General features: G+C 40.7%; 1 protein-coding gene across 1 annotated transcript in view; it reads left to right on the top strand.

Moving 5' to 3' along the window:
- Positions 1–17,823, top strand: part of tmem245 (transmembrane protein 245) — a 115,993-nt gene that overhangs the window by 56,407 nt on the left and 41,763 nt on the right. The window contains exons 7-9 of the mRNA XM_072253527.1: positions 8,644–8,748; positions 13,880–13,962; positions 16,151–16,241. Coding sequence (XP_072109628.1) covers positions 8,644–8,748; positions 13,880–13,962; positions 16,151–16,241 — 279 coding nt within the window. The remainder of the gene's footprint in view (positions 1–8,643; positions 8,749–13,879; positions 13,963–16,150; positions 16,242–17,823) is intronic.

Raw genomic sequence — 17,823 nt, 5'->3', positions numbered from 1 at the left:
TTGACTGCTGAGCCTCACGCATTTTTCTATCATACAGTTGTTTGTAAGCACTCAAACCATCCTGCAAATATCCCCTAAACCTACGTACCGTTTCAAGATTAAAGTTGTACTTTATCATTGCAGCGAAAATCTCACGCAGTTGCTTCACTTTCTGCATTCGGTTTCGATTGTTATCCTTTCCTCTTCCAATTGCATCAGCTCTTCATCTATCAGTTCTTAGTCATGGGATGCCAAAACCTCTTCAACATGATCTTCGTCATCTTCCACAAGCCAAACTCACTTTGTCCTTGCTTCGTTCACCACGATCGAAACGCTTAATTATGTCTAGTTTTACGCTAAGTGTAACACCCTTACTCTTTCAGCCTTTTCCAACACCTTAGAACTCATCTCGCTAATGGCTGCTCAATGCAACATGTTAAAGCAATGCCGTTCCAAATCCGGGGCAGAGCGGCTGCTCGGGGCAGAGCGGCTGCTCGGGGCACGCGCTGTCTTTTATCGCGCAGATTTTTTCGCGCACTGATTTTTTATCGCGCGCTGCCTTTCTTCGTAACAGTGAAAACACCTTCTGAAGGCGAAAACAGGGTACTAATGTAGGTCTTTCATAACAGGTTTCGTAAAACGTTCGAAAAGCGGGGGACACCTGTATTCACTAATGAGAAAGATATTGAATTGTGTAAGATAAAGGAAACAAGTAGGGTAGTTATGGAAACTATGATGATTAAAGAAGAGGAAGTACTGGCACGTTTAAGGAATATAAAAGTGGATAAGTCTCCAGGTGCTGATGGGATATTCCCTCGGACCTTGAGGGAAGCTAGTGTAGAAATAGCAGGGGGTCTGACAGAAATATTTCAAATGTCATTAGAAATGGGGATGGTGCTGGAGGATTGGTGTATTGCTCATGTGGTTCCATTGTTTAAAAAGAGTTCTTTGAGTAAACCTAACAATTATCGGCCTGTAAGTTTGATGTCAGTGGTGGGTAAATTAATGGAAAGTATTCTTAGAGATGGAATATATAATTATCTGGATAGACTGGGTCTGATTAGGAACAGTCAACATGGATTTGTACTTGGAAGGTTATGTTTGACAAATCTTATTGAATTTTTTGAAGAGGTTACGAGGAAAATTGACGAGGATAAAGCGGTGGATGTTGTCTATATGTACTTCAGTAAGGCCTTTGACAAGGTTCCACACGGAAGGTTAGTTAGGAAGGTTCAATTGTTAGGTATTAATATTGAAGTAGTAAAATGGATTCAACAGTGGCTGGATGGGAGATGCCAGAGAGTAGTGGTGGATAACTGTTTGTCAGGTTGGAGGCTGGTGACTAGTGTTGTGCCTCAGGGATCTGTACTGGGTCCAGTGTTGTTTGTCATACACATTAATGATTTGGATGATGGGGTGGGAAATTGGAATAGTAAGTATGTAGATGATACTAAGATAGGTGGCGTTGTGGATAATGAAGTCAGTTTTCAAAGCTTGCAGAGAGATTTGGGCCAGTTAGAAGAATGGGCTGAAAGATGGCAGGTGGAGTTTAATGCTGATAAGTGTGAGGTGCTACATTTTGGTAGGACTAATCAAAATAGGACATACATGGTAAATGGTAGGGCATTGAAGAATGCAGTAGAACAGAGGGATCTAGGAATAATGGTGCATAGTTCCCTGAAGGTGGAATCTCATATGGATAGGGTGGTGAAGAAAGCTTTTGGTATGCTGACCTTTATAAATCAGAGCATTGAGTAAAGGAGTTGGGATATAATGTTAAAATTGTACAAGGCATTGGTGAGGCCAAATTTGGAGTATTGTGTACAGTTTTGGTCACCGAATTATAGGAAAGATGTCAACAAAATAGAGAGAGTACAGAGGAGATTTACTAGAATGTTACCTGGGTTTCAGCACCTAAGTTACAGAGAAAGGTTGAACAAGTTAGGTCTTTATTTGGAGCATAGAAGGTTGAGGGGGGACTTGATAGAGCTATTTAAAATTATGAGGGGGATAGATAGAGTTGACGTGGATAGGCTTTTTCCATTGAGAGTAGGGGAGATTCAAACAGGTCATGAGTTAAGAGTTAAGGGGGAAAAGTTTAGGGGTAACACGAGGGGGAACTTCTTTACTCAGAGAGTGGTAGCTGTGTGGAACGAGCTTCCAGTAGAAGTGGTAGAGGCAGGTTCGATGTTGTCATTTAAAAAAAAAAATTGGACAGGTATATGGACAGGAAAGGAATGGAGGGTTATGGGCTGAGTGCAGGTAGATGGGACTAGGTGAGAGTAAGCGTTCGGCATGGACTAGAAGGGCCGAGATGGCCTGTTTCCGAGCTGTAATTGTTATATGGTTATTATATGGTTATAACCTCCTTAGTTTACTATTTCCAATATTCAGTCTTCCTCTTTTGCATCAAGTCTACTCTTTGTTGGAAGTGGACAGAATACTCATTTCGATATTTGTGTAGGTTCCTCCTTCACAGGAAGGCAACCTTTTTGACTCTCATGGGACCTTTCTTTTGTTATCCTTTATCTTTGCCATGAAAACATACTTGAGTGCATCCTAGATTTTTCCTGACAGTACTTTTTCATTTATCTTTCTTCATTTTTAATCTCATCCAACCATTCCATCTCTTCTAGGTATATGGCAGTTCTGAGCTCACTGTACAAATGCCCCCATGCTGTGCCAGCTTGAGAAACAGAAATTTGCCCTGATAGAATTCATGAACACTACCAGAAATTGGAGATATGAAATAAAAAATTTCCCACCGAATTTATGTCAAAGTAAATAAATCAACACAAAATGTATACTGCACTAACTTAACAAGGACAGAAGTTACAGACTGCCTGTGCACAGTGGGATGCCACATGAATGATTTGCTTTGGAAAATGATAAGGCAGCGATCTCTAATGATACTTGTCCAATGAAACTTTATCGAACAGTGTACATCAATTTCTATTTAATTACAACAACAACCTTCCTGCCTATAACACAATTAGAGTTTTCTTGCCTATAGACTGTGCACTTGTGGAAACATTACTTCTGAGAGAAAAACTTCCAGTAAGAAAGCAGCTGCACTTATTACATGGGATTTGGTAGGGAAAACGGTTTAGCAAAATGTTTCTGGAAATGCAACCTCTCCGAAACTTGGGGCTACAATTTTTGTTTATTGAGGAAAAGGCCCTACCGACCCTTCAAGGTGTTCCACCCAGCAACCTTCAGTTTAACCCTAGCATAATCATAGGACAGTCTACAATGACCAATTAACCTACTAACTGGTATGTCTTTGGACTGTGTGAAGAAACCAGAACACATGAAGAAAATCCACACATTGCATGGGGAGGATGTACAGACTCTTTACATTTATCAAATGTTTCTCTTCTTTTCTTACGAAGTATATACACCAACATTCAAGGGGATCTAGATTTGGAATTTCACTCTTTTTTTTTTGAAGATACAGTAAATTTGGTCTGAATTCTTACTGACTGCTCCTTGAATGTCATCTATTACTCTGATAATAATTCACCACCAAGTAGCTGCTTCCAGCTCATTTGATTTGCTTTCATTTTAATGCAGTTTGCTCAACCATATATTTTCATTACTGATGGATGGGCATGGGGATTTTAATTGTTTATGAATGTCGTATGGTTATGAACAGGTGGTATGTTACTTACAGAAATTTTGAAAGCATGTATCTTAGAATATTAATTGCAATCAGACTAGACACAGGAGTGAGTCAGACCACCAATTTTATTTTGAAAATTTCTTCAATGTACAAATTATTCGGTGTGGCAGAGGAAAGTTGATATTATAATATTGATCAAAAAGAAAAAGAGGGAAAAGCAGTTAATCAGTATATTAGATGATTTTTTACAATCCATATTTTGACATTAAGATAGATACTTTAATGATCCCAAAGGAAATTACAGTGTCACGGTAGCATTATAAGTACTAGAAGAGAAGTAAGAAAAAAATAAATAAGTTACCTTATAAATAAGATGTACAAGATTTACAAGTTTACACTGATAAGATGGTAGTGCAAGAATTACCATAATATAATACAATAATGGGTGCACATACACACTGTCCAGATAAGAAGTGATGGTAGTATTGCACAGGGTGTCTATGATAGCAGGGTGTGGTAAACAGAGGTTAATAACAGTTTAACAGGTGGTGGTCATCACTTCTCCAGCTACAGATTGACTCAATGTAGGCCTAATGGCCTCATATAGTACTCTTTGGAGCAGTGCAGTTGTCTTAGTCTGTTACTGAACATATTCATCATTGTGAGGTGTTTATGATTAAGAACAACAGTATTAATATATCTTGGAAACATTTTAATTAAGCGGGCATGTTTCAAAAGGTGATCATTATTTTTCAATAGGATGTAAGATTTTCTCATTGTTCTTTAAGGTGTTTCACAGGAAAGTTTTGCAGAAGTGAGATCTTGGTACAAGAGTAAATAAAGTAGACTGGAGAATGGGTTTGAAACAATAGGCTTGAATTCTTGATTTAGAGAAGAAATAAAAATGCTGAGATAGTTAGGGATCTAATTGAGGTTTGTTGATAACACAAGCAAAGCATCTGTAAATGGTTTTGGTGGATTAGGAAGGTAAAAGAAAACTGGATATTGGAAATCTGAAAGAAAACAAAAATGCTGGGGAAAAATTCAGCAGTTAAGGTGCTTAATTATTTGTAAGAGTACGTATAGAGTGAATATAGAGTATAAAGCTAACTGACATGGTAAGATAAGTCAGATATTGTTTGTTTTTTATTTAAGCCTATCACCCCTACTGGGCCATAGACTGCTGACAGCAGCTCACCACAGTACTCTGACCTGGGCCAGTTTAGACAAGGATCCTTACACTCTCAGGGATGAGGTCCTTGGAGCGCATATTAGTGTTTCTGTAGCTCTAGATTTTTACAGGATGGGGTTGCTAGCCCTGACCCAAACCTCCTCCGTTTGTCGCTGGGCTTGGGACCATCCATGGCAGAGTTACATCTGGTCTTGGTTGAGCATCCCATTACAAAGTAGCTTACACTATAGCATAGGTCAAAGTGATGGTGCACCACAGAGGCATTTAAAAAGTGTAGCTAATCCTGGAGCAGAGGTTCCTTTCAGGCTTCAATTCTGAAGATCCAAAATTCAAAGTAAATTTATTATCGAACTATGCATATGTCATCATATAATACCCTGAGATTCACTTCCTTGCAGGTATTCATATTCAAGGAAATACAATGGAGTCAATGAAAAACTACCAAAGATTGACAACCAATGTACAAATATAAAATAATATTAGTGATTATTGTAACTGAGAATATGAGTTGTAGAGTCCTTGAGAGTGGTCCGTAGGCTGTGGAATCAGTTCAGTGTTGAGGTTGAGTGAAGTTATCCATGCTGGTTCTGGATCCTGATCAGAATTGTTCATGATCCTGGAGCTGTGGACCTAAGGCTCCTGTACCGCCTTCCTAATGGCAACGTTAAGAAGAGAACATGACCCAGATGGTGGTGGTCTTTGATGATGGATGCTGCTTTCTTGTGGCATCGCTCCCTACAGATGTGCTCAATGATGGGGAGAGCTTTTGTTGTGATCGACTAGGCTGTATCTATCACTTTTTGTAGACTTGACCATTCTTATGCATTGGTGTTTCCCTACCAGGCCCTGATATAACCAGTCAGGATACTTTCCAATGTGCATACACAGAAGTTTATGAACTTTAGATGACCTGTTGAATATGCGCAAACATGTAAGAAAGTAGAGGTACTGCCACGTCTTCTTTGTAATGGCACTTACATGCTGGCCTTTGGACAGATCCTCTGATATGATAATATTTATTAAGGAATTTAAAGTTACTGCCCTCTCCACCTCTGATTCTCTGATGAGGACTGGCTCATGGATCTCCACTTTCTTCCTCCTGTCGTCAATAATCAGCTCTTTGGTTTTGCTGACATTGAGTGAAAGGTTGTTGTGGCAGCATACAGCCAAATTTCCAGTCTCCCTCGTATATGTCAATTCTTCACCACTTTTGATTCTGCAAACAGCAGTGATGTCGTCAGCAAATTTAAGTGTAAGGGGTTTCTTCTTTTATGTTACTGCATAGGCTAATCAAAATGGCTTCTTTGTTATGTTAACTGCGATGTAAGGAGTTCCCTCTCCCTCTCCCCCTCCCTCCCCCTCTCCCCCTCTCCCTCTCCCCCTCCCCCTCTCCCCCTCTCCCCCTCTCCCCCTCTCCCCCTCTCCCCCTCCCCCTCTCCCCCTCTCCCCCTCTCCCCCTCTCTCCCCCTCTCTCCCCCTCTCTCCCCCTCTCTCCCCCTCTCTCCCCCTCTCTCCCCCTCCCTCCCCCTCCCTCCCCCTCCCTCCCCCTCCCTCCCCCTCCCTCCCCCTCCCTCCCCCTCCCCCTCCCCCTCCCCCTCCCCCTCCCCCTCCCCCTCCCCCTCCCCCTCCCCCTCCCCCTCCCCCTCCCCCTCCCCCTCCCCCTCCCCCTCCCCCCCCTCCCCCCCCTCACCCACCCTCTCTCTTTGGGTTATATTGATAAGAGAGGGAACAAACCATTTGGGATAGATGTTATACTTTCTTGTGTGTCTGTAAGCTATTGTGTTGCGTGGGCTCTGGCGCAGAAGGCGCGATGGGGACCGAGAGAGGAGACGCAATGCTGTAAACCGTCTGGTCAACCACCGTGGTTGGTCCCAGACGGCAGGTCGAGTTGGTCGGAGAGAGATGGAAAGAGGACACCGTTACTTGAGCTTCAAATGTTGTGCACGAAGTGGTTGAATTTTGATAAGTTTGGTGCCTTTTACTTTCCTTTTATATTTTACCTCTATTAATTACATAGTTCCAGTAATATCTATAATGTATAATCATTTAATCGCATATGGTGTATTGTCTGTTATTTGGTGGGGTGGGGTACATCACACAGCATCCACACAAACTTAATTACCCAGTCTGGTGGGGCGGAAGGTTGTTCCCCCTAAACAAAAGCGAGTTGAGCGAACCTGAGGCTTACCAGGGGGCTACATAAGTATGGAATTAGAGCTATACTTAGTCTCACAGTCATAAATATCAAGAGAGTAGAGCTTGGGGCTAAGCACACTGCCTTGTGGTGCACCCGTGCTGATGGTGATTGTGAAGGCGTTGTTGCCAAGCTGAACGGACTGGGGTCTGCGAGTGAGAAAATTGAGGATCCAGTTGCTTCATGGAGATATCGAGGCCTAGGCCTTGGAGCTTATTGATTTGTTTCAAGGAGATGATGGTGTTGAATGCTGAGCAGTTGTCAGCGAAGTGCATCCTGATGTATACACTTTCACTGTCCAGATATCTCAGAGATGAGTGACGAGTCATTGAAATGGCATTGCTGTTCACCTGTTGTGACAGTTGGCAAAGCAATCACATTGAAGAAATCTCAGGAGGCAAGTAGGGAACTAACTCTTAAACATCACACAGAGTATTAAATTAATGTTAAAACCTAAAAATAAAATCATGAAATTCTAAAATAGTTTCAAAGAAGCCAGATTCTGGCATGTTCATTAAACAGTAATCATGTATTGGCAAATTTTTAACTTTTCAGTAACACTTTGTGTTACAGAGCAAGACAGTTTCTGGGGTTTTAAGCGGGAATAGTTGTTTGGAAACACAAGTTCTCAGGAGATTGCCATCAGAAAATTATGCCAGATAAGTAGATCCTGTTGAAGATTGGAGTCTTTGACAGCACCTACAGAAATTCAGTATTTACCGGCACATGGTGGCGGTGCAACTATTCAATTACTTCAAACTGAGTCTATTTGAGTCTCTCTAATAATTAAACTCAATTCCTGTTAGAGACTAGCCGTTTGACAACTCTTTTTAATAGGTGCAAGATCAGTGTGCTAGTGGATGTGGATGCTTTCATAGGGGACAGATTTCATCTCTGCACCATTTGTCTTATTTGGCTTTATCAGAGAACAGATTATTAATTTCCTGATTGCATTTGTTTTTGCACTGAGTGCTTTTGAATTAACTCTATTGAGCCTGTAACAGGTAGTGGGACTCTACTAAATAAATAAAATAAAGCTGGATATATGGTCACATACGTACTTTGTTAATAAATTTATTTTGAACTTTGAATACGCTCAGTAGATAAGTCAGTTGTATATTAAACCCCCTCAAGTTATGACTAAAGATTTATTGACTCACGTTTCTAGGTCTATGTTTATGGAAAAATGGAAAAATTATGACAGGTTTGGGTCATTTGCAAAAGTTGTACACTATATCTGATCTTTGTTACAATTTTGCTTAGAAACTTGAATGTAAAGAAGCACTTTTAATTCATTTTAATGTTCAAATTTTGATTTTAGTTCCTTTGAAAGAAAAATGTACACTCCAGAATTTTTGACTTTGATTTAATTGGTTGTGTTTCGTCTGCATCATGATTACAGCATTAACATCATTACTTCATTAGTCCTTCTACATTTGATGCAGTGCTTATCAGATTTATCAAAGGGTCTGCGCTTTCCACCAGCGTTATTCATTTATGAGAGCTGTAGAGGGTTTTGCCTGAACAGTTTACAACATGTTTAATACTCATGGCTGAATTATGTATTTATAGCACAAGTTTCTGCATGTTTCATAAGTACTTAAATTTTCTCAATAGTCACTGATCATAATACTAGTATTTTGCTTTATCTTTCAGATTATTTTTTGTCTGGAGAGATCATTGGATAAGTTGATCAGCGTTTTTATCATCTTTTTGTTGGTTATGGGAACGTTACTTCTGGCTCTGCTCCTAACTGCAAAGGTAAAGATGTGTACATTATTTGAGGAAAAAGAACATTGAGAATGTACGCTCTCCTAAGCTGATGTTTCCAAATAGTGACACAAATGCAAGATATCTTCTGGTGTTACGCAGGAGAAATAGTGCAGTGGTAGTTTGTAAGGTGTATGTATTTGTGTAGGTGGGTGGGGGATGAGGTGGGGATCGTAGAGAAGATGGCAGGGGAGGATGGAGGGTGAGCAGGTGATTGTGTGGTTGGAAAGATTGCAATGAGGTAGGCAGAAAATAATTGGCATTTAAGGAATTAAAATATAAACCATTTTGACAATTCAGTGGGACAGCTACTAAATCCAGAATAAAATTCCAATAAAAAAAAGTTGTTTGCTACTCATTTCCTTGGGTATATGGCATTCTGAAGATATAAGTAACACCCACAAAATGCTGGAAGAACTCAATATGCCAGGCAGTACCTATGGAAATGAGTACAGTCGACGTTTTGGGCCGAGACCCTTCAATGGGACCGAAGAAAAAAAGATGAGTAGAGTTAAAAGTGTTGGGGGGAGGGGTGGGATGGAGAAACACAAGACGATAGGTGAAACCTGAAGGGGCGGGGGGTGAAGAAAAGAGCTAAGCTGGAAAGTTGAGTGCTGCAAGAGATAAAGGGCTGGAGAGAGAGGTTTCTGATAGGAGAGGATAGAAGGCCATAGAAGAAATAAAAGGGGGGAGGAGCACCAGTGGGAGGTGATGGGCAGGCAAGGAGATAAGGTGAATGGTGAAGAGGGGGGGGCTATTACCGGAAGTTCGAGAAATCAGTGTTCATGCCATTAGGTTGGAGGCTACCCAGATAGATTAAAAGGTGTTGTTCCTCCAACCTGGGTGTGACCTCATCACGACATTGGAGGAGGCCATGGATAGACATATCGGAATAGGAATGGGAGTGGAATTAAAATGGGTGGCCACTGGGAGATTCTGCTTTTTCTGGCAAATGGAGCATAAGTGCTCGGTAAAGCGGTCTCCAATCTACGTCAGTATCACTGATATACATTCTATTTTTAGGTACTTAAATGCTTAAACTTTTCTATATTGAATCTATTTTTATTCACAGTAGTCCTGCAAAACCTGTATTTTATTATATGTCTTAACATTTAAAAGAGCAGCTTTCTTTCAAATTTATAGCCACATTCTGATGTCTATCATGATGTTAAGTGTAGAAAAAAAATCACTGGGTAAATCAGTCATAAGAGAATTTGCCTTAATTATTCACTGATGAAACCCTATCCAGGCTTCTATTAGGTATAAACTCAACTATTTGAATACTGTCTCGGGTGGTCACTGATCTTCAACACTATAATGAAAGCTCTCCCAAAACTATCCTGACTCTTTGAAGTCCTCTTTATCTCACTGATATCCCAGGTAAAAAATACAGGTGTTGTATCCTCCACATTTACCGGTGAAGTGCTAAGAAAAGATGGGTAGTGGAATTGGAAGGGAGGACTAAGGAGTTAAACTGTGAATGGTTCATAGTTTTCCAGACCACTTCATGATCCTTCCACTACCTTTCTCCATCTCCTGACACTTGACCCATGCTGTTGTAGTCTTGGTTCTAGCTGAACTCCTTAGCTAAATACCAGATACTCCCACACTATGCATCTGCTTTAACTACTTAGAGATTACTTATTCTGACTTTGCATTCTTTGGGATGATCACCTTACTGAAATGTCTTTTTTATCTATGACACTCCACCATATGGATGCACTATTGCAGCATCAGCTGTACCCCGGGCTCAAAACTTGGAATTTTGGCTCTTTCAGTTGAGGGTATTTTCTGCACCAATGGTGTCCGTACCAGATGTATCCTGATTTCCCATGACAAATTCAATGGGATGTCCTGCCGAGTTTCTATTACTAGAATAAAAATCAAACAGCAATCTCAGGTTTAATCTGTTTGTTTTTTTATCACTAGGCTATTTAATTTCAGATTAAGTAAATCATTGCCATATTCTCAATATAAATATTTTTAATATTTAAGAAAATGTTAGCTGATCTCTCCCCATTTTCTTAATTTAATCCTCCACCCTGTCTTGGAAGGTTTTCAGCATCTCACCTTACCTTGCATGACTTCTGCACATTCTCCCACTCTTGCTGCTTTCTGGCAGAAATATCTACCTGTTTTGGAGAAACAAGTTTCTGTGTGGGTCTTCAGATTTCAATAAAGTCCCTTCCTGGACGCCCCACTCTGGTCTTCTGCCTCCACTGGATCTTTTCATTGCCAACTGCCGACAGGACATCAACAGTCTCGACTTCACTCCTCTCTCCAAATCCAACTAAACTCCTTCCGAATACTCTGCTCTCCACTGTCTCCACACTAATCCTAACTTCACCATCAAACCCACAGATAAAGGAGGTGCACTAGTAGTCTGGTGGACTTACCTCTACCTTCCTGAGGTCCAGCACAACTGCCAGACACCTCCTCTTACTTACCCCTCGAATAGCATCCCAATGAGCACCAGGTCATTGTCTACCACACCATTGCTGACCTTATTAACTCTGGGGATCTCGCATCCACTGCCACCAACCTCATAGTTCCCTCACCCTGCAACTCCTGTTTCTAACCTGTAATCAAGATCCACAAACCTGCCTATCCAGGTAGACCTATTGTTCCTGCTCGTTCCTGTTCCACTGAACTTATATCTGCGTACCTCTGTTTTATCCCCCCAGGTTCTGTCCCTTCCTACATACATGACACTTCACATGCTCTTGATCTTTTCAATGATTTCAAGTTCCCTGGCCCTGAGCATCTTATGGATGTCCAGTCCCTATACAGCCCATCCCACATTCTCCCCCCCCCCCCCCCCCCAGGAAGGCCTCAAAGCTCTCTGTTTCTTTTTGGACACCAGACCCAACCAGTTCCTCTCCACCTCCGCCTAGTGGAACTTGTCCTTACTCTCAATAATTTCTCCTTCGGCTTCTCCTACTTCATTCAAACAAGGTGTAGCCATGCGCACTCACATAGGTCCCAGTTATGCCTGCCTTTTTGTTGTATGTGGAATAGTCTATATTCCAAGCCTACACTGGTGTCACTCCTCAGCTACATCAACATCTGCATTGGTGTTGCTTCCTGCACCCGTGCAGACCTCATCATCTTCAACTCCGCCTCCAACATCCACCCAGCCCTCAAATTTACCTGGTTCATTTCCAGCATCTCCCCCTGCCCCCCCCCCCCAAACTCTCTGTCTCTGTCTCTGGATACAGCATATCTACTGATGTCTGTTATAAATCTACTGACTCTCACCCTGGACTATACCTCTTCCCGCCCTGTTACTTGTAAACACGCTGTCCCCTTCTCTCAATTCCTCTGTCTTCGCTGCATCTGCTTTCAGGATGAGGATTTTCATTCCAGAACAAAGGAGATAGAAACAGAAACATAGAAGATCTACAGTATAATACAGGCCCTTCGGCCCACGATGCTGTACCGAACATGTACTTACTTTAGAAATTACCTAGGGTTACCCATAGCCCTCTATTTTTCTAAGCTCCATGTACCTATCCAGGAGTCTCTTAAAAGACCCTATCGCATCTGCCTCCACCACCATTGCCGGCAGCCCATTCCACGCACTCACCACCCTCTGCATAACAAAACTTGCCCCTGACATCTCTTCTGTACCTACTTCCAAACACCTTAACATTATGCCCTCTCATGTTCGCCATTTCAGCCCTGGGAAAAATCCTGTGACTATCCACACGATCAGTGTCTCTCATCATCTTGTACACCTCTATCAGATCACCTCTCATCCTCTGTCGCTCCAAGGAGAAAAGGCCAAGTTCACTCAACCTATTCTCATAAGGCATGCTCCCCAATCCAGGCAACATCCTTGTAAATCTCCTCTGCACCCTTTCTCTGTAGTTTCCACATCCTTCCTATAGTGAGGTGACCAGAACTGAGCACAGTACTCCAAGTGGACCAGGGTCCTATATAGCTGTAACATTACATCTCGGCTCGTGAACTCAATTCCATGATTGATGAAGGCCAATACACCATCTGCCTTCTTACCCACAGAGTCAACCTGCGCAACAGCTTTGAGTATCCTATGGACTCGGACCCCAAGATCCCTCTGATCCTCCACACTGCCAAGGGTCATCATATTTTGCCATCATATTTGACCACCCAAAATGAACCACCTCACACTTATCTGGGTTGAACTCCATCTGCCACTTCTCAGCCCAGTTTTGCATCCTATCGATATACCGCTGTAACCTCTGACAGCCCTCCACACTATCCACAACACCCGCAACCTTTGTGTCACCAGCAAATTTACTAACCCATCCCTCCACTTCCTCATCCAGGTCATTTATAAAAAAATCACAAAGAGAAAGGGTCCCAGAACAGATCCCTGAGGCACACCACCTGGATCCCATGCCTCCTTACTTTCTCCATAAGCTTTGCATGTGGGGTACCTTATCAAATGCCTTGCTGAAATCCATATACACTGCATCTACTGATCTACCTTCATCAACGTGTTTAGTCACATCCTCAAAAAATTCAATTAGGCTCATAAGGCACGATCTGCCTTTGACAAAGCCATGCTGACTATTCCGAATCGTATTATGCCTCTCCAAGTATTCATAAATCCTGCCTTTCAGGATCTTCTCCATCAATTTACCAACCACTGAGGTAAGACTCACTGGTCTGTAATTTCCTGGGCTATCTCTACTCCCTTTCTTGAATAAGAGAATAACTTCTGCAACCCTCCAATCCTCCAGAACCTCTCCCGTCCCCATTGATGATGCAAAGATCATTGCCAGAGGCTCAGCAGTCTCTTCCCTCGCCTCCCACAATAGCCTGGGGTGTATCTCGTCCAGTCCCGGTGACTTATCCAACTTGATGCTTTCCAAAAGCTTCTGCACATCCTCTTTCTTAATGTCTATATGCTCAAGCTTTTCAGTCAAATGTAAGTCATTCCTACAATCGTCAAGGTCCTTTTCTGTAATGAATACTGAAGCAAAGTATTCATTAAGTACCTCTGCCTTTATTCAATAGGATAAAAATAAATAAATATAAATTTGGCAGTAACTTAATTTACAAGAATAAGTGAATGAAAACGTATTTTATAATCCAGAACATTTTTTATTCGTTCTCTGGTTCTGTGCTTTTGTAGGTTCATGAGGAAAGTGTTCACATCATCAAAGTCACCAGCAATCTGATAAATGAGACTGTTGCTAACCATCCGGAATGGGCAAAGTAAGCAATAAAATCACTCATTGTTTGCTTACAATTTTTTTTAATGTAGTTTGCGTTTCATTTCTTTCTATTGTATCTGCATAATCCTTGATGCAGATGTACCAATGCTTTCTTATGGTCTCTACGCTTACACTCACTTTACACCTATGACTGTGTGGCTAAACACAGCTCCAATGCCATATTCAAATTTGCAGACGACATCACTGTTGTAGGCCAAATCAAAGGTGGTGATGCATCAGCATATAGGAGGGAGTTTGAAAATGGCTGAGTGTGCTGTAACAACAGCTTCTTACTCAAGGTCAGCAAGACCAAGGAGCTGATTATTGACTTAAGGAGGAGGAAACCAAGGGGTCTGTGAGCCAGTCCTCATCAGAGGATCAGAGGTGGAGAGGGACAGCAAGATTGAAATACCGATGCTAACATTTTGGAGGACCTGTCTTAGGCTCAGAGTGTTAAGTGCAATTACAAAAAAAGCACAGCAGCACCTCTACTTCCTTAAGAGTTTGCAAAGATTCAGCATGCCATCTAAAACTATTCTGAACTTCTTTAGCTATGTACTGGAGAGTATATTGACTGGCTGCAGCACAGTCTGTATGGAAGCACCAATGCCCTTGAATAGAAAATCCGACAAAATGTAGTGAATACGGCCTGGTCCATCACGGGTAAAGGCTTCGCCACCGCTGAGCACATCTACATGAAACATTGTTGCAGAAAAGCAGCGCATCCATCATCTGGAACCTCCACTACCCAGTCATGCTCTCTTCTCACTGCTGCCATCAGGAAGAAGATACAGAAGTCTCAAGATTCAGACCACCAGGTTCAGGAACAGTTATTACCTCTCAACCATCGGGGTCTTGAACCAAAAGGGGTAACTTCACTCACCTTCACTTGCCCCATCATTGAAATGCTCCCACAATCTATGGATTCACTTTCAAGGACTCTTCATCTCATGTTCTAGATATTTATTGCTTATTTATTAATATTTCTTTTGTATTTGCACAGTTTTTGTCTCATACACACTGGCTGAACACTTTCATTGATTTTATTTTAATTATTTTATTATGGATTTATTGAGTACGCCGGCAGAAAATGAATCTCAGGGCTGTATATGGTGACATGCATGTACTTTGATAATAAATTTACTTTGAACTTTGAACTTTAAAACAGATCTTTTGTAGAATTGAGTTAAAGGAAGGTGAAGTTCCAGGAGTAAATAATTAAGATGGCTGAGGCAGTAATGAAGAAATCATCATGATCTTAAAAAATTAGGTCTTATTTTGAGACTCTGCCGGACTAGAGAGTGGTAAAAGCCTGTTTTAAAAAAAAAGTGACAAATTGACCTGTATTTTGTATTACCTTTGTTAATAAGATGTTGGGGATTGCTAATTAGGAGTGAAATTACCATTTGTCCGGATAAAAGAGGAAATGAATGGCCAGCATGAACATCCAAAGGAAGAATTGTCATTGATAATTTCTCACTAACTTCTTTGAAAATGTAGAAATGTTACAAGGGAGAGATGTGTCGACACTTTGTGGAATTAAAATAATGAGTTGGACTGAAAATAAATGATATAGTGCATGTAAAAATTGGATATCTGCAACAAAATAAGGATCCATGCAGATTTTAAATGAGGCATCAGCTAGAAAAGTAAGAAAATTGTTAAATCTTTAACTCTGGTTAGATTTTGAATACAGTGTAGGATTCAACTCTGATCATAACCTGCTGTTAGCAAAACAAATTAGGATGCAGAGAATGAGTGGCTTGGCTAGTTAGAGATGAGAGACTTACACATGGCACTTATTTGGGTAGGGAAGGTAAAGGGCAGAATTAAGTGTTAAAAATCACGAAGGGCCTTTGCTGGTAATCAATAACTAAAGAGAGTAATATGGCTAAGAGGTCAGTCAGGTATAAAGTTTTTCGATGATATGGGAAGATTCAAGAGCACGCTGCCAAAGCAAAGTAAGAAGTGCAGGACAATTGATGATTTTAACAAATAATTTTAAATATTAAATGATGTAATATCACCTTGTTTTGAATAATTTTCTTGTAGTTGGTGAATGGACAGTGACCTTATTATGGATAATATGATTCTGCAGTGTACACAAAAGCCGTGCAATCCTGTTTGGATGTGTTAAAATTGCTCTTCTCTAACTTTCATGTCACTTTTTGATCATTGAATTGTTTCAGCTGGCTACCTGAGGCCCAGGTGATACAGAAGGCACTAAATTCTGCTGCTAACAATGTCTACCAGTATGGAAGAGAGTGGATAACCCACAAGGTGAAATTCTAATTTCTAATATCGAGAATTGATTTGCATTTAATTACATGAAAGATAGCCAGTGCTCATTTGTGTAGTAACGTGTTGTGGCAAAGAGCAGTGTTAGTTTGGGTTCCTGTCAAGAACATTAACTTTTGGTTATTTGGTAAAGGGAAAACAAAAAAAAAAGCTTAAGGATAGAACTCTAGGTAGTCTTAATCAGTCAAGGAGTAGAATATGGCACTTAAATCATATACTGTTCTTAAACTATTCTATTTTCTTTACCATGTTTGTTGTTCTTTACATTCCTCAAAAGCAGAATTAGAAGTAAATGTAGCATTATTTTGATGAAAGATTTAAGTGCTTTTATTGTCACAGATGATTCCAAATGGAATCAGAAAGAACCTTTATTCTATGGAAAGAGCAGAACTGACATCTTGGCCATCTGTATACCTCAATTTCTCTGTAATGCTTTAGCCATAAGCTTGGATAGCATGCATACCTTGCTTTTCTGACCATGTTGTCTACAAACAATTGGATAAGGATCTTAGTTACTATCTGTTCTTCAATCAGCTTGAGGATTTTGTATACCACATCGGTTTCCCCTCTCATTCCAAAGATATATGCGTTTAATTGGCCACTGTAAATCGTCCAAGTGAGTGATAGAATCTGGGGAGAGTTGAGGACAATGTGGGGAGAATTTTTTTAAAAAGTTTACTTTAACATAGTGGTTGCCAACCGGTCGGTCTTTGAGACTTTCCCAGTAGATCCCGAAAAAAATGAAAAATAAATAAATACACAAATACTGTTGTAATGTGAGCATTTAAAAATAAGTAATACTAATTAGGATATTGGTAATATAGCAATACTCCAGCTACTGAAAGCTGTTTGTAAAGAGAGATTGTTTCTGGGTTACGGGGTTTTAGTTCTGTTCTTACTGCCCAGTGCGCATGCGTGTATAGCTCCCCCGCCATGCACTGCGGTAGAAAAGACAGGAAGTAAAACCCCGCAACCCGGAAGCAACCTCTCTTTACAAACAGCTTTCTGTAGCCACATAGCGGGAGTATTGCTATATTACCATTATCCTAATTTGTATTAACTGATCTTTATAATGTTTACATTACAACGCTTCTCCCCCTTTAAATTCCAACATTACCCAAATGTAAATAACTGGGAAACAAAAAACAGTGGTGTCATTATCTTGCATACCTCTGAAACTTATACTAGTGTCTCAGTAACAGCTTACTGTTACTACAAAACACCTGAAAAACATGGCAGATTCAACATTCAGTGTAACAAAGGAAACTCCATTCGAATATTCAGTCTGTCAGGAGGTTTGTGAGGGCGCTGTGCTGCAACAGATGAAAATTATGACATCTAAGTACAGGAACTGTCTTACTGACAGACACCTCTCAGACTGGCTGTCTGTAGTTATGAGCCAAATTTCAGGGAACTAACAAAGTATTCAGCCCCAGTCATCACACTGAGTGCAACAGTCAATTTTTATTCGTTTACTTTTCGTGTTGAAATAAAATTAAATAATGAAACATAGAATTAAAGGTGTTGTAATATGAGCATTATAAAAATAAGTAATACTAATTAA

This window comes from Mobula birostris, chromosome 3 (assembly GCF_030028105.1).
Source record: "Mobula birostris isolate sMobBir1 chromosome 3, sMobBir1.hap1, whole genome shotgun sequence".
Classification (NCBI taxonomy): Eukaryota; Metazoa; Chordata; class Chondrichthyes; order Myliobatiformes; family Myliobatidae; genus Mobula; species Mobula birostris.
This window is presented reverse-complemented; position numbering and strand designations above follow the sequence as displayed.